General features: G+C 44.9%; 1 protein-coding gene across 1 annotated transcript in view; it reads left to right on the forward strand.

Annotated features, from left to right (window-relative positions):
• WAS (WASP actin nucleation promoting factor) overlaps positions 1 to 18,415 on the forward strand; it is a 57,153-nt gene that overhangs the window by 23,644 nt on the left and 15,094 nt on the right. Inside the window, exons 3-9 of the mRNA XM_040324528.1 lie at positions 3,177 to 3,263; positions 5,650 to 5,746; positions 8,161 to 8,202; positions 8,280 to 8,330; positions 8,592 to 8,775; positions 13,327 to 13,369; positions 14,272 to 14,425. Of these exons, the coding sequence (XP_040180462.1) occupies positions 3,177 to 3,263; positions 5,650 to 5,746; positions 8,161 to 8,202; positions 8,280 to 8,330; positions 8,592 to 8,775; positions 13,327 to 13,369; positions 14,272 to 14,425 (658 nt within the window). The remainder of the gene's footprint in view (positions 1 to 3,176; positions 3,264 to 5,649; positions 5,747 to 8,160; positions 8,203 to 8,279; positions 8,331 to 8,591; positions 8,776 to 13,326; positions 13,370 to 14,271; positions 14,426 to 18,415) is intronic.

Here is an 18,415-nt window from a genome sequence, read left to right on the forward strand (position 1 = left end):
GCCTACTTATCAGATTATAGTAGGGGTCTCAAACTCAAATTACCTGAGGGCCACAAGACACGTTTTCATATGCCATGGGGGGCCGCATGCAAACTTTCAAACTTCAAAAACAACAGTACTGGTGTCAGCGAACACATTATTAACCCCCAGCACTGGTGTCAGCGAGCACATTATTACCACCAGCACTGCTGTAAGTGGACGCATTTTTACCCCCAGCACTGGTGTCAGTGGATGCATTATTAACCCTGACCACTACACTGCACACTGACCACTACACACTGACCATTCACCATCAGGGCACAGCACATTAGGTCACAGAGCCCAGCACATCAGGGTACAGAGCCTGGCACATCAGGGCACAGGACCCGGCACGACAGGGCACAGGACACGGCACGACAGGGCACAGAGCCCGGCACATCAGGGTACAGAGCCCGGCACATCAGGGTACAGAGCCCGGCACATCAGGGTACAGAGCCCGGCACATCAGGGTACAGAGCCTGGCACATCAGGGTACAGAGCCCAGCACATCAGGGTACAGAGCCCGGCACATCAGGGTACAGAGCCCGGCACATCAGGGTACAGAGCCCGGCACATCAGGGTACAGAGCCCAGCACATCAGGGTACAGAGCCCGGCACATCAGGGTACAGAGCCCGGCACATCAGGGTACATGGGGCACATCAGAGCACAATCGGGGCACATTAGGGTACATGGGGCGCATCAGAGCACATGGGGCACATCGGAGCACATGGGGCGCATCGGAGCACATCAGGGTACATGGGGCACATTCAGGGTACAAACAGGGTACATGAGGGCACGTACATGGGGCACATCGGGGCACAATCGGGGTACATGGGGGCACAATCGGGGTACAATCAGGGTACATGGGGCACATTAGGGCACATGGGGAACATGAGGTCACAATCGGGGTACATGGGGAACAAACAGAGCACATGGGGCACAATCAGTGTACATGTCAGCGCTTACTTTTTTTTCTTTTTTCTTCACATGCAGAGTAGCGCAGGAAGCGTCTGTCATATGTTCTATTCTCTGTCTCGCGCTGCGGCTGCTCCCCGCCCCCCGGCGGCCCCCCCCTCTCTTCTTGTCCATCACAGGTGATATCACAAGCAAATAGGGATGAACGAGAAGAGAGGGGGGGGCCGCCGGGGGGCGGGGAGCAGCTGCAGCGTGAGACAGAGAAGTGAACTTATGACAGAGACGCTTCCTGCGCTACTCTGCATGTGAAGGAAATCTACTCCCCCCACTTCCGCCCTGCCTGCGGGCCATTTATAACTGGTCCGCGGGCCGGTACTTTGAGACCACTGGATTATAGGGTCTACTCAATAAAGAGAGAATTACCGGAAATTGATACAACCTCTGTGATTGTGTAAGAGGGGAGAGGAAGTCCTTAGGGTAAGGCAAGGTCCAATATAAAGGACTACAAGTATCAGCACTGCCTTGTACACCTATGACTCACTGCCTGTGATTAGCGCAGTGCTGACTTCCTGGTGGGCTCTGCACATGGGCTGTGTGAAAACGCTGCAACTCATCCTTAGTCAGAGACTGCAGACATGGTACAGGAGATGGTCAGAGAGTGTGCGGACATAATTGGGCTGAAATTGCACAAAATGCACAGCGTGTTCCTGTGTTTTTCAGTGTGAACCTGGATCTGTGACCTGGAACCCACACTTTGCTAACTTGCCTGGAAAGGGGGCATTAGTATGGGCACCTGGAGCAATTTGCCACATCTCTTCTGGGATGCCAAGGGCCACCCCCTCTGTGGCAGACAGCAGCTTTAATTTGGGGGGAGGAATATGTGCTAAGGGGGTGGATTTCATATCCAAGCCCCCTTGCAGCATACATCATAAAGTGCCCCCTAGAACATATCCTTTCCCCCAAAATTAAAAGGCATGACCCCCCTCCCTCCCCCTCTGGAAGGCTCACTTACTTTGCATTAGGACATTGTCATTTTGTCAGACGAGCAGCTTTTCTCGGCAGCAGCGTGGTGAGCCTCCTTCTCCTCCCCCTCCTCCTCTGTGTACACAGGAAACAGCAGAAGGAGGAGGGGGGCGGGCTCAGTTCACTCCGTCTCCCTCTGCAATGTGTGTGTCAGGAGTCAGGACCAGGCAGCCGGGGACTGCAGGGAGATATATAAACATACTGCCGCACCTGCCTTCCCCACTAGCCGGGACAAGTCCCGGCAGGCTAAATTAGCCGGGACTAGGTCCTATTTCACGGGACTGTCCCTTTAAAAACGGGACAGTTGGCAAGTATGAAGGTGCCCGGGACAGACCTGCAAAATGCAGGACTGTCCCGGGTAATCCGGGACACGTGGTCACCATACTACAGTACCCACCATGCTTTGTTCCATGGTTTAACAAAACCAAACAAAAGATTTTAAGGTATAACATAAAACGGACACCAGAGGGAGCCGACTCTTATTTAGGAACACAATGCAGTCTTTAAAGCGGTGGTTCACCCTTATTAACAACTTTCTATCATTAAATTAGGCATAGTAGCGCTAGCTACAGTATGCCTGTATTTATTTTTTTAGCCCGGTACTCACTCTGCAATCCTAGCGAGACGATTCCGACTCCCCGCGGGGAATGGGCGTTCCTATCCAGAGGCAGCATGATTGACGGCCGGCTTTGGCACGTCACGCTCCCCGAAGATAGCCGGAGTAGGTCTCGGCTTTTCACGGTGCCTGCGCACAGACTATGCGCAGGCGCCGTGAAGCGCCAAGTCCTATTTCGGCTATTTCCGGAGAAGCGTGACGTGCCAGAGCCGGCCGTCAATCACCTTCCCTCTCCATAGGAACGCCCATTCCCCGCGGGGAGTCGGAATCTTCTCTCTACGATTGCACAGTGAGTACCGGGCTAAAAAAATAAAGACAGGCATACTGTAGCTTGCGCTACTATGCCTAATTTTATGCTAGAGGAAAAAAATATATTTTTTATTAATAGGGTGAACCCCCGCTTTAAGGCTACTTTTGGTAGTAAACCCTTGCTACAATTGTATTCAGAGTCAGAGATCCCAAAGGACCACATAAAAAGTGACAAAGGACCACAGGCTGGGCAGCAGGGGTGCATGAGCAGTCCTCTGCCTGATCAGATCTTACATATTTGGATGTTTCTAGGCTATGATCACAACTCCAATAGACTAACATTGTGTTTTGCAGGAAGAGAAGCTGGTTTGGGAACAGGAAATATACCAGCAGCTTGCTTACCAAACTCCTCGTCCATATTTCCACACTTTTCCAGCAGAGGTGAGTTTCTTTACACTACTTGTAATGACGATGTGAGTGGTGATGTGTGTTGGGAGGGCTGTGTATGCATGCACAGGGTCTGTAGACGGTTTTAGTTATGTATGACTTGTGTCAAATATGCTTTCATATGGATACATGCAGTAGTACAGTTGAACCTCGGATTACGAGCATAATCCGTTCTAGGCGTATGCTCGTAATCCAAAGTACTTGCATATCAAAGCGAGTTTTCCCATTGAAGTCAATGAAAACGAAAATAATTTGTTCCGCATTGACTTCAATGGTATGCAATACCGAATGCGGGCAGAGGTGGGGGGGCACCAGAGAGTGCCGAAAAGGCCCAAGGACACTTCGGCTCAGTTCCTGCTCCCCCGTACCTCAGGCCAAATGAGGTACTGCAGGCAAATGTTCGGCTTTTCTCAGCTCCTGCGCCCCCGTACCTCAGGCCAAAAAAGGTACTGCAGGCCTATTTTCGGCTCTGCTCGGCTTCTGCGCCCTCGTACCTCAGGCCAAATGAGGTACTGCAGGCCTATTTAGCTTGAATTCTGCTCGTCTTGCGAGTCAACACTCGCAAACCAAGTCAGAATTAAAAAAAAAAAGTTGCTTGCAAATCAAAACGCTCGCAAACCAAGTTACTCTTAAACCGAGGTTCCACTGTAATTTTATTTTATGATATGCGATGCAATTGTTATTAAGCAGCCAGATTCAGACCCTCAACTAGGCCACATATTCTCCTATCCTCTTTGATGCCTCGTTCTATCTGCTTTTAAAACGCAACTTCACCACCCTGGAGCCTTGGCTGCAGATACCATAGGCCTTGGATGTCATAGAGGCTGGCAAGTTGACTACTATTCGGTCATGTGATCTCTGCAAAAGCGAGGGATTAGTCAATAAACTCTAAACCTTCCCTGCAGTAGAAGTCACATGAACAAATGACTAGACATTTTGTTATAGGCAGAGCAGTGCTTTCTATATTTTATACCTTCAATTAACTTTCTTTTACCACTGTTACAGAAACCACTGACAAATATGAACTATTTCACTTAAAGTGTTACTAAACCCTGGACACTGCATTCATTATATCTGGTATCCTACAGTACACAGAACATGTAAATGAAATCGTTTTAGCAGCCCTCCACTTGCCTACTTTAATTTTACAATGGGAAAATGATGGCTGGCGACTGCCTCGGAACGGGGGCAAGCACCACCGGCATGTGGGGTTGAATAGGAGCCGTTCTCCCTGAAATTGCCAAGGGAAAGAGAGAGGAGAGAAGGCGGACAGATCATCAGAGAGTGGGGAACATCACTGTAAAAGCTCTCATTAGAATTACCAAGTATTCCCCGCACTCGCTGTCACACACAGCCCCGCCTCCTAGCCCAGGTACTTTGATAGACAGATCACCCGTCCAATGCTGGGACGTGTGAGGTATATCAAAGTACACGGGCTAGGAGGCGGGGCTGTATGTGTCGATGAGCGGCAGGAATACTCGGCAATTCAAATGAAAGCTGTTACATTGATGTCCCCTGCTCTCTAAGGATCCGGACGGAAATCCTCTTCCTCTCCTCTCTTTCTCTGCACAGGTAGGCTGCATTGTTGGGCACAGGTAGGCTGCATTGATGGGCACAGGTAGGCTGCATTAATGGGCACAGGTAGGCTGCATTAATGGACACAGATAGGCTGCATTGATGGGCACAGGTGAGGCTGCATTGTTGGGCACTGATAAAATTGTTGTTAATATTTATTTTTGTAACTTAATTCTGCATAAAACATTTAAGTGTAATTTTACAAGATAATTTATGAGGGCGTGTTTAGGGGTGGAATTAGGAGCGGACAGGGTAGGGGTTGGGTAGGGCAACTGGTGGCAAGTAACCCTTAAGCAATGCATGATCAGTGTATAAAAACTCTGCACCTTGTTAAAATATCATTAACATTGACCTGTACTTGTATCTCTATTTAAGAGCTACGGCCCCCAGAAAAACCTTTATATCTGATACACTTCCCGGTCTATCAGAATCTTTTTTTTTAAAGTGGGCTGTGGTCCCATCCACCTGCCCCTGTGTCATAGGACACAGTGGGATTGATTTATTGAAGGCAAATAGACTCCCAGAAATGAGTAAATGGGGTAAAGCTCTGCTGACCTCCATCATCCAATCACATGCAAGCAAAAAAAATGTATTTTCCATGCACATGACGGGGTAATATTTGCCAAGTGAAATTTCACTAAATTCACTAAGTTCCGGGGTAAAATCCCTTGTAAAGTACAATTTCCCTTACAAAGTGAACAGATAATTTGCCTTTTTTTTAATCAACCCCAGTCTGTCTGCAGAGGGAAGACTGAATTAGATGTCGCAATGCGCAAAACTTTTACACTTTGCATCCTATCTACAGGACTGCCAGGCTGGACTTAATTTTGCAAATGAGGAAGAAGCTGACACATTTCACTCTGTCGTGGAGGAGAAGTTACAAAAACGGCAGCACAGACAAGGTACAAAGATATGACAGCCACCTGTAACTGAAATCTGGGGACAGACAGCTTTCAAAACTGTTATTTATTGTAAAGGATTACAATAGGCTAACTGTCGGAATGAAAAACACTACTTTAAAACCTATTTTGTATTATCCCTCTCCTACACTTACTTAAATCCCCTTATTGTACAAACCTGTTCCTTCCAATTTTTCCTCATGTAACATGCTGCAAGCATTAAAGAGGAACTTCACACTTTCCCTTATATTTATTCCATCCATCCCCCTTACCTGTTATGCTGCATTGTCCTGAAAATACACACTCACCTGCCCAGTGGATCCAGCATCGTCCTGCAGTGACCCGCCGCTTAGCTGTCTGTGCCTGTGTCCTGCACAACCATCATGGTCCTCCTCGGCTGGATGCCTCTTCCAGGTTCAGGCAGCTCTGCCCTGATGACATGGGAGGCTCAACCCCCAGCTGCTCTGTGAATGGGCTCCTGCATCCTCCTAGGTTTTGTTTAGGGGGGGTCTACCAGGGAGCTGCTGGAGCAGGACATGTTGTTCTGTCCTAGAATGGTCAGAATGTTGGTTGGGGGATGAGCTACTCAGAAAAGAAATGTAAAAAGCAAGAAATAGCCCCCCCAAGAGAAATGAGGATAGAAACAGCTACTGAAAGATTTTTTTTACCTTAATGCATAGAATGCATTAAGGTTAAAACACATTATGACTTTAGAACCATTTTAAAGTGGTTGTAAACCCACTCTATCATTTTCTGGCAAACCCCTGTGTTAAATAATGCAATGTCTCCAGTTTATATGCTTTAATTAAAAAAAAATGCCCCTGTATACCTTATTTCTGAGTGCTGCTTGGCGCTCACGTGAGTCGGGAGGAGAAGAAGAGAGAGGCGGCCGGTCAGTTGAACGTCGAGCGGCGTTCGGAAATAAGATATACAGAGGCATTTTTAATAATAAAGCATAAACACTGGAGACATTGCTTTATCTAACATGGGGGATTGCCAGAAAATTATAAAGTTATTATAGCAGCAGGAGGAGGAGGGACGGCACTGTCAGGGGGGAGAGGAGGGCAGAGGAGAGAGCGGATGATTAAGGCACGTAAACTGACCACAGTGTCAGGGCTAAGCAGCCATGATATACCATAGTCAGTTTACAAGGAGGAGGGCAGAACCAGGCAGGATCAGCCAGTATTTTAGGTAATATATGGGGCCAAACAACACAACAAAAGCACTGTGCTGTTATTCATGCTTTAAAGGGACAAGATCTTTTTTATTTATTTTTATTTAGGGTAACAAACGCTTGAAGTCTTCAGTAAATAACTTAATTCTGAAATCTATGCCCAAAAAAGCCCGTGGGCTTCCTGCAGCAGATATTTTCTAAATTATCCTACAACATAGCCAACCTTCACTGTTTGCGTTCAATTCCACTGTAAAAGTAAAACTTTTTAATTGGTTCCAGAAAAACTGATTGGTGTGATGCCCTGTACACACGACCGGTTTTCATGACGTGAAAAATGCAATTTTTTTAAATTGGTCATTAAAAACGATCGTGTGTAGGCTCCAGAGCATTTTTCTCGATGTGAAAAATGGCCATTACAAATTTTGAACGTGCTCTAATTTTAATTTTTTTTTAATGTTTTTCATGTCGTCGTTTTTCACGTCTTGAAAAACGGTCGTGTGTAGGCTTTAATGATGGGAAAAAATGCTCATGCACAGAAGCAAGTTATGAGACAGGAGCGATCGTTCTGGTAAAACTAGCATTTGTAATGGAGATAGCACATTCGTCACGCTGTAACAGACCGATTTTTTTAAATTGGTCATTAAAAACGATCGTGTGTAGGCTCCAGAGCATTTTTCTCGATGTGAAAAATGGCCATTACAAATTTTGAACGTGCTCTAATTTTAATTTTTTTTTAATGTTTTTCATGTCGTCGTTTTTCACGTCTTGAAAAACGGTCGTGTGTAGGCTTTAATGATGGGAAAAAATGCTCATGCACAGAAGCAAGTTATGAGACAGGAGCGATCGTTCTGGTAAAACTAGCATTTGTAATGGAGATAGCACATTCGTCACGCTGTAACAGACTGAAAAGCACGAAGACTGAAAATCGCTAATCGTCTCTCACCAAACTTTTACTAACACGCGGTAACACGAAATCAGCAAAAGCAGCCCAAAGGGTGGCGCCATCCGAATGGAACTTCCCCTTTATAGCGCCGTCGTACGTGTTGTACCTCACCGCGTTTTGCCCGAGCATTTTTTGACATGAAAAATGGTCGTGTGTACGCGGCTTAAGACCTAGTCTGCTATCTGTCAGCACTGCTCATATTGTATTTTCCACATTGCTGTTTAAAAAGTTTTCATTACTAGGAAAGAGCAGTGCGAAGCAACCCTGAAAACTATGTATTTTTCTCTATTCTATTTGCAGAAAAACGCCAGACTCTTCCACCACCTCCGCCAGTTTTAGATGGTAAGTTTGTGCATTGCTTACTGTCTGTATGATTGCCAGGCTACATCCTAAATGTATTCTATCTCTGCTACCTTCAGAAAGAAGAAGCACCTTACCCCTCCCGCCACCCCCTGGATCAGTCTCCAATGGTATGTTGCAAACATATACAGAAATAAGCCTATTTAGTGATCAGTGGTGGCAAGTTTGTGTGATTTAAATTATACGTTTGATCTACAGAATGAGGTTGATTAAAAAATTGTGTGATATTTACAGTCTTCTCCACAACTTTGTGACATTTTTTTACATACTACAATGTAATTTAAGTGCAGAAACACACCATTTAGGTAATGTGTAGTCTTCTTTATATATATATATATATATATATGACAATATAATGCATTTTGCCCCAGGACCTCCCAGTCCGCTGCACCAAATCCCATCTCCCGGCCTCAGCATGCCTGCCATCAACATCCAAAATCCAGACATCACTTCTGCCAGGTACCGGGCGCTGCCTCTTCCCTCTGAAAAGTCCAAAAACAAAAAGGGCAAGAAGAAGTTCTCCAAAGCCGATATTGGTGCACCTAGTGGCTTCAAGTAAGTATGCATCTGGGTTACCAATGTTTTTTTTGTTTTTAAATTCATATAGTCTTATCATAAGAATATATCAATTCAGATATTGATCTATCAGATAGAGCTCAGGCATAACTCAGTGGCAAGGTCTAACTACTTTAAAGCTAAACCCTGGAGAAATGTTAAAACTACCCTTGCAGTGGAGCTTTTGTGGCACTGAATGGATAAACGCTTGTTTTTGTCTAGGGTACAGCTTTTCTTACCTTATCCCTTTCTCCCTCAGTACCCAGCTCTCTCCTGTTCTCTCTGGCGCTCTGGGTTGTGGGCAGCCTCTCCACACCCTCCTTCTTATGCTGGTTCTGCATTGCATGTGTTGATGTCAGAGTGTGACTGACAGACAGAGCACTGAAGAGAAGCAGCTTTGGGAGAGCAGCCTAAGGCCTTGTTCACATTTGGGCGAATCGTGGGCTGAATTGGCCCCATTATGCCCGCTTTTCCAAATTGCAGCAAAACGCAAAAGGGTGTGTTTGGGTGCCATTCATCCTGAATGCCTTCCCAAACGTGGTGCAATTGTCTTTGACAAAATGTGTGAGAATCCCTGCAAAACAAAGCTGATTATGCCCACAATTCCTGTGCATAAGACAGATCAGTTGAGTGAATGGGCTGTCCTATGCACGGCATGCAGGACTGCATGTGGATCACGCTTTTAAAAACTGGGAGGGGTACCCGTGTTCCCACTACACGATATGTGAATGGGGCCTAAAGGAGCAAGGGATAAGGTATGTAAAACTGATTTTAATAGTATTCTAGGTCAAAATCAACATTCAACCCTTGCAGGGCAGGGAAAGCCCCACTCCAATGGTACTTAGCTTTAAATTAGGTTAGTTTCACAGTGTTCTCCCACTGTCCTTTCATTGCTCCCAGTGTCTCCTGGCCAGGACACCTCTGTGGGTTTTAAGAGAAGGTCCCATCCACAACCGGGCCCAGGCCCAAGGTACCCCCCCCCTCCAGACTGGGGAGTTCCCTTTAAAGGCCACAGCAGCCTAACACTCCCTCTCCAGCTTCCACCCAAACTCTCCTCCCCAGCTGGGCTGACACTGAGTATTTGAAGGGGGCCTGCCCCCTGCCAACCCAAGTTGGGGATTGGTCAGGGCCCTCAGAATACTCCAGGCAGCTTCACCTTACCTCCCCTCCCATTTTTATAGAAGGTTCCAGTATATTCTAGAAATAGGGAGGAGGTCTCAGTAGAGCTGCCTGTGAGTCATCCAGCTCTCCCTGGATCTCTGCCTAACCCAGGAAAAGCACAGACACAAATGTACCTACACTAGAAGAAAAAATATGGAAAATTGTTACCATACTTACCATAATTTTCCTTTCCTAGGAGCTCATCATGTCAGCCTAGGGTTCATAGGCTGACATGATTAGCCCCAGGAAATCTATTTACACTTCTTTTTTTTTTCGTTTGAACAAAAGTTTTAATTGAGTAAAAAAAAGTGCATACAAAGACAGCATAACATTCACATACATACAGGTTACAGGAGTAGATAACCATGAATCAGGTGGTACTATTAAAAATAGTAACTGCAGGTAACACATTATACATCGTGCATAAAAAAGCTGGGAGGGTACCAAACAGAGTATCCAAGAAAGAAAACATTCCCGACAAACCCTAACGCTAGGACTCAGTAGAAGGTCACCATTAACTACAGGTCTCCGTGGCTTTCAGCCAGCGGTCCCAAACTTTATCGTATTTGGCTGGGCAGCCTCTGTTGGTGTATACACATTATTTGTATGGAAGCATTACATTAAAGCGGAGTTTCGCCGGTAAAATGCTGTTTTTCCCCTTAGATGTATGCTCATTTAGTCTAGGGGAATCGGCTAGTTGTTTTAAAATCCGAGCATTACTTACCGTTGTAGAGGGCGATCTTCTCCATCACTTCCGGGTATGGGCTGCGGGACTGGGCGTTCCTTCTTGATTGACAGTCTTCCGACAGGCTTCCGAAAGGCTTCCGACGGTCGCATCCATCGCGTCACGATTTTCTGAAAGTAGCCGAACGTCGGTGCGCAGGCGCAGTATAGAGCCGCACCGACGTACGGCTTCTTTCGGGTACTCGTGACGCGATGGATGCGACCGTCGGAAGCCTGTCGGAACACTGTCAATCAAGAAGGAACGCCCACTCCGGAAGACCCATACCCGGAAGTGGCGGAGAAGATCGCCCTCTACAACGGTAAGTAATGCTCGGATTTTAAAACAACTAGCCGATTCCCCTAGACTAAATGAGCATACATCTAAGGGTAAAAGAGCAAAAACAGCATTTATGGGTGAACTCCCGCTTTAACCTCTGCCTTCCACTCTGAGAAACTTGGGGGCAACGACCTCATCCACTTCCTGGCAATGATCTTTCGGGCTGAAAATAGGGTTTCATGAAAAAATATCTTGGTATATTTGTCTACAACTCCAGGGAATATCCCAAGTATACATTGTTTTGGGTCAAGAGCTACGGGCGAGCCCATGACGTCATGGAGGAAGGTTACAATCTGCCTCCAGAGGTCCTGGATTTTCAGGCAGGCTCAGAGGAGATGATAGAACGTGCCCATCTCCCGACCACACAACATACACAGGGTAGACTGGGTGCGCTTATATCTAGCCACACGGATAGGGGTAAGGTATGCTCTATGTGTTATATAGATTTGGGAGAGCCTATCTGAGAGTTTTGGGGACACTGCTTTGCAGGTCTCCAGCGCCTCCTCCCACTCCTCATCCTCCACCGGGCCCACCTCCCTCTCCCAGCGAGGCTTCAAAGCAAATGCTAATTTGGTGGAAATTGGAGTGGAGAGCATGTGGTAAAACTTGGATATCAATCCGCGCAAATCTTTACTCTTAGCTATTGCCATGGTGGGATGCGGCAAGGTATGTGGAAATTGGGCTTGGGGAAGACGGGCCCATATGCGTATCTTGGCTCTAATCAACGAGAACAGTGGGTCTAAATTTAGGGCAATGTAATCAGCTGGGCTGCTAGAGATGTGTATTCCCAGGTATCGAATAACATCAGCTTTATGAAGTGGCAGGTCTCTCTGGGACTCAGATGGTGGGAAACTATCAATCGGGAGAATTTATGTCTTCCCCCAGTTGATTTTGAGTCCGGAGAATTTCCCAAACTGCTCAATCGTCTGAAGTGTAGCCTGGAGGGAGGGGCCAGCGAGGTACAATAGTGTATCGTCCGCATACATACTAATTTTTTCTGTTAAGGGTCCCATCTGCAGTCCCCGTATCTTCGGGTCTGTGCGGATAGACATAGCCAGGGCCTCCGCCGCAAGAGCATACAAAAGTGGGGAGAGCGGGCAGCCTTGTCTCATGCCTCTGCTAAGGGCAAACACCGGAGATGGCCACCTGTTCGCCACCACCCTGGCCGTAGGGGCCTGGTACAGAAGCCTGACCCACTCATTGACAGGGCTGGACTGGGACAGAAATTTGGCCCTGGAATTCATCCAGACTGGTCCACCTTGACAGGTCTCTCCCATGGCGGTCGGACAACTCCCGCAACCCCCCCCCCGGCCACCCAAGCCCCCTCTCCCCCTTCACTAGCCGTTCTACTTTATTAGAGTAGAACTGCTGGTACTGGTACTCTTATAGGCAGTACCAGTGGGGAAGCTAGAAATTTTTTCACCCGGGGGAAAGAATCAGTTCGGTGCCCCCCCCTTATGGGACAAGATTAGGCAGAAGTGAGAAACTCCCAGGACATATCTGTTGAGTCAGCTGTCTGTCCCCTCCCCCATGCTCCTCTGTTGTCCCCCCTGCTCCACTGGTCCTCCCCCTGCTTCTTTGTTCCCCCCAGGTGAGCGCTGCGGGGAGGGAGAGGAGGTGAGCGCTGCGGGAAGGGAGAGACAGAGGAGCGGAGGGGGCGGTCTGCTGTCACTGAAGCCGGCCCACTGAGCCATCGGCCCACCGGGAAACTCCCTGTAGTCCCAATGGCCAGTCCATCACTGCCTGTGGAACCTAGGGCCGAAACCATAGCACTCCAGGCATCTCCACAGATAGGTCCACTCCACTGAGTCAAACGCCTTGGCCGTGTCAATCGTCACAACCACCCGAGTTCCTACGTTTCATGTGTGGCTTGTAGATTGATAAATAATTTACGTAAAAATTAAAGGAGGTATTATGGCCAGGCATGAATCCCGCTTGGTCTGCGTGTATGAGTGAGAGTATGGCTTGATTGAGGGGAAAAATAAATAAACAATTGGGCTACCCTAGGAGCGTGGCGTAAAAACATGCATATGGGCAGCACAATTTTGTGCATGTTCTCAAAATATGAATGTGAATGGAACCATTACTATCATTGAGAAAGGAATTAAATAGAAGTTTACCAGATGGAATGCAGACAGCAATAAAACCTGGATAAATGTTGTAAGCCTTTCCTATGCAAAGCTAAAGAAATATTGGACTGGAATGACACTTTAACAATAAAATTATGTTTGTGTATTCGATTATTGATATACCCCAGAAAAAAAATGTATTTTTTTTGTCTTTTTGACATGTTTGTATGCTTTCGCAATCACATAAAAACTGTTTTACAGGCATGTGAGTCACATTGGCTGGGATCCTAATAATGGTTTTGATGTAAGTATATACAGCATTATAGACCTGTATAACACAAATAAGAACACACAATAAGGTTTCCACTGAAATACCCACACAGGAAGCAAGAGGAAATCTAAAAAAACAAAACAAAAAAAAAACTGAAATTATTTCTAAACATTCCCCACTATATCCAAAAACGAAAAAAAAAAAACATTGTGTGGAGTCAAGCTTTAGCATCATATTTTATAGTCCTTGAGCAGCATACTTAAACAGTAACTTCACTTTTCTGCAAATATTTTTTTCTTATATAGTATATACTGTACAATTGAAGTCATATTGTAATTGGATGTTATTAAAAATTGCAATGCAATATGGCAACCTGGAGGTGTTCTATACACAGAATGTGTACAGAACACCCACCAGAAACACAATTTCCTGCTTGTGTGATTGTCTTACTTACCTTCCATAGAAGTCTGCACTAAGGTACAAGTCAGATTTCAACCCTTCAACAAAAATTACATTTTTGGTGAGATACTCCCAATAGGAAATCACATCTAAAGGGATGCAGAGCCTGCAATTTTACTCAGAGGCATACAGGTGCAGCAGCTGGTTGATAATTATGACCCCATCCCATTAGATTCACCTTTCACATGGGCATATACAAACACACAGCATTCCTTCAGAACAACAACAGTGAGGAGTCTGCAATAAAGTTTGTTCAAATCCTTGCAATGCACAGTACATAGATCACACAGAGGGGAATGTTTTTTTTTCAACAACAGTGGAGTTACTCCTTCGAGAGCCTTGCTACAACTACTCACTGTGCCAATTGCCCTTTTTCTCTTCCTTCGTCTACCCCCCCCCCCCCCCCCTTATGTTCAGTTAGCCTTTATATAAGCATACATCTCCTCAGAGTCATAAATAATTCTACTTCCTTTAAGGTGAATGCTCTGGACCCGGAACTGCTGAACCTCTTTTCTAAAGCAGGAATCAGCGAAGCACAATTGAAGGATGCAGAGACATCCAAACTAATCTACGACTTTATTGAGCAACATGGTGGAGTGGAAGCTGTGAAACAGGAGATGAGACAGGGAGGTGAGACCAAAAAACATAGGTCCAAGTCCAAGTTCCACTTCTGGAGGGATGGTGGGGGGAAGAGGCAGTTAAAAAATGGCAGCCTCTGGTGGTATCTTCCACTGTCACTGCCCTGGCTTTAAATGTGTGGTAGCATAAGTACATCCACTACAATTACCAGGGCTTTTTTTCAGGGGGAACTCAGTTCCACCACCTCTGGCTCAGACCCTTTGGTGCCTGCTCACCACAATCACTTGTAAACACAGAAGTCTGGTCTCTGTGTTTACAAGTGACAGCTCTGCACTCTGTGTGTAACCACCTGAACTCTGCACTCTGTATGTACTGCAATCCTGGTATTTAATACCCCTTTAAGACCCTTCTACTGTTTGTGAAATCTGAATGGGGTGGTTGAGTTCCTGCACCTATTTTCTGAGAAAAAAAGCTCTGACAATTACCAATTAGCTATTTACTGCTCTAACAGCTCATTCAGATATTAGCAGATGGGTTACATAAGAGGAATGCTGGGGGTGCCAAATTAAGAAGAAAAAAAAAAGCTTCTCTGTTATGCTTTACCAAATCTGCTGCCAGTCATCTTGACACATTACCAGGGTCACACAGACAGAAAATCTATCATGGTGTTTAAAGTGTTATGCCGCGTACACACAATCATTTTTCGGCATGTAGAAAAAACTTATGGGTAGATTCACGTACGGGCGCCTAAAATTAGGACGGCCTAGCCTACTCTTTTTAGGCTACACCGCCTTAAATTATTTAGGTTAGAAGTGATTCTCAAACCACTTACCTTCAAATTTTCGGCGGCGTAGCCTAAAACGAGCGGGCGTAAGCACGCCTAATTCAAATGACTGGGAGGGGGCGTGTTGTATGGAAATAAGGCTTGACCTCACGTTTTTTTACGTTTTTACACTGCGCATGCGCCGGGCGACTACATTTCCCAGTGCGCATTGCGACTAAGTAGGCCGTACGGGCCTATTGATTTAGACTCGTACGTAAACGACGTAAATCCTGATTCGCGGACGACTTGCGCAAACGATGTAAAAAATTCGAACCTCGCGGCGGGAACGGCGGCCATACTTAACATTGTTATTCCACCTCATAGGTGGAATAACTTTAGGCGGCCTATCGCGTACGGAAACAACGTAACTCGACGGTGTAGGCCCGGCGTACGCTCGTAAATCTTCGGGAATCGTCGTATCCCATCATTTCCATAATCTAGGCCGGCGCAATGTAAGCGCCACCTAGCGGCCAAAAGAAACATTGCAACCTAAGATAGAATGGCGCAAGCCAGCCTATCTTAGGTATGTTTAAGTGTATCTCTGTTTGAGAATACACTTAAACATAGGCCGGCTTAGATTCAGAGTTAGGTCGGCTTATCTGTAGATAAGCCAGCCTAACTCTTTGTGAATCTACCTATTAGATTTTTCCAACTTCATCATTAAAACGGCCTTGCCCACACACGATCGTTTTTAAAAAATGCTCTAGCAAAGCGCGGTGATGTACAACACGTACGACGGCACTATAAAGGGGAAGTTCTATGCGGATGACGCCACCCTTGGGGCTGCTTTAGCTGATTTCCTGTTAGTAAAAGACGATTCACGCTTTTCTGTCTGTTACAGCGTGATGAATGTGCTTACTCCATTACGAATGGTAGTTTTACCAGAACGCGCGCTCCCGTCTCATAACTTGCTTCTGAGCATGCGCAGGTTTTTAACGTCGTTTTAGCCCGCACGCGATAATTTTTTACAACCCGAAAAACTACATCGTTTAAAAAGTCGTTTAAAAATGCAGCATGTTCGGGAAAAAAAATTGTCGTTTTTCAGAACCCGAAAAATGATGTGAAGCCCACACATTGTAGTGATCATGTATAGTGTCCAACACAGAACCATAAGATCCAATGTACTGAAGTCAGAGAGTAAATTAGGTTGTTTCGTAGCAACTCACACCAGGTTCTCCAGAGAACGCATTTAATGGATCTTCCAATAACATACAAAGTCCACAGACGATACAAGAATCCAACAGGGTAATGTAGTGTCAAAGTCTCATCTTAGAGAATACATGTTCTGATCCCTTCTAGATCTGTGCCTTCACATGGTCATGCAGAGAATACGTGGGGGTATATTCTCTGACTGGTAGCCAGAAATTCCCAACATTATATATTGTTTCTTTTGAATAGCTGAGCAATTTGATTGGTTGTCTCTTAATTGAAAAACAGCAGGACATATTTACCTGCCACTCTTAAAAGACAGGAAGTGACTTCAGCCGAAGTCACTAATTAGTATGCATCCTTGCATACTAATAAGCCCCCTCTAATAAGTAATTAGATTGCATGTGATCTGAATAATGGTTCGATATGTAAAAACGGCTCCATCCTGTCTCTGTCTTTTTTTGACAATAGACAAACCTCTTTTGACTTGCAACATGTAATCACAGGCCTGATGTGTACACTAGACTTATCATTTAATCTAATTCAACTGATTGAGTAGTGGTTTGAGACTCTTCCTGTCTCTTTGAATCACAGGTTTGAAATCCGGCCTGTATATGTTAGACTCATATAATATAGATATATATATATATATATATATATACATATATATATATATAAATATACACATACATATCCATATATTACAACATATACTACTACATATTCCCCCACTTGGATCGGTTCTAACTACTAGAACTGATCCATAAATCAAGCATTATGGTTTGAGGTACTGGATGCTTTACAATGGCTCATATGAAATATTAAGTTGAGACTGGTTACATCTCTCTTCACCAACCTCTAAAATATCCCCATGAAACAGTTATTAGATAATATAACTTTAGACCATGACTGGAAAAGAATTCAGTAAACCTCCGTGGCCAGTATAGCTGTTAGGCCTCATTTCAAAGATTGCTCCTTGTTTTGTAAATCACATCACGATCTTGAATATTGTGCAAAACCGAGCTGATGTCACCGTCCATTCAGACTTCACATCTCTCACCATCTTACTGAAAGTAAAGCTTGGTATGTTTTGGGAGGTCCAATCCACATAAGTCCAGGATTCTCTCATCTCCAGGCTCAAAGTTTTCATCTTTAAAGATGCTTTTACACAAACACCAGCAATTCCTGAAATTCTTCCATCTTCCATCTTTGTAGTAAGAAGAACCATTAATGTATTAGCAGTCCCTTTCAAGGTCAAAAAGGTTTGGATCCGGACTGGCAGTAACAATTCTGTGCTGCAAACTATTTTCTTGCACTTGACACCTTTAATCATTCAAACCTTCAATATTCTGAATTTGTTGATTGCCAGCAGCAATTTGCTTTCGTAACGTGCTGTAGGCCGACCCTGCATTGCCTTTAATAGAGCTGTTATTTGTATCATTCAGTCCATAATTCCACAGAATGGTATACCAACATATACATATTCCCCCATCAGTGTTTATCAGATCTTCTGTGCAGACAAATCAGCAGTGGAAATTCTTGCCAGTATTTTTATGAAGAGTAGAAAGGTCTCTTTCATCCATATGTGTCATAGCCTTCAGCATATTATAAATAACTGATTCAACAATGTTTCAAATCATGACTAGAGTGATGAATTTCACTCACCCCTCTTATAAATTTAGGAAAACCACCCAACCTACTATAATGTATGCTATGCCCAGCCATTTGTGCAACATCACCTCAGATGTAAATATATTGATATCAATATGCATTATTTCATATGTACAGATGTTATAAAATTATTCTAGATTTAAATGCTTCGCTCTGGTTTTAAGATTAAGTTCAAGAAATAAAACATAATAAAAAAAGAAAAATATATCTGGGAAAGGGAGAAAATGAAAAAATAGGGCGTTGGGTAGGTCCATTGAAAATAAAATAAAAAAATGAAGAGAAAAAAAATTTGAATGTTCAAAAACAAAGTCCATTGCTTGATGAAAATTGAGAGAGTGTCCATGAATTCTTTATAATTTCTTGTATAGTGATATTGTCCATTCAGTGTCTCTCCCCCA

The sequence above is a fragment of the Rana temporaria genome, chromosome 9, assembly GCF_905171775.1.
Source record: "Rana temporaria chromosome 9, aRanTem1.1, whole genome shotgun sequence".
NCBI classification, from domain to species: Eukaryota; Metazoa; Chordata; class Amphibia; order Anura; family Ranidae; genus Rana; species Rana temporaria.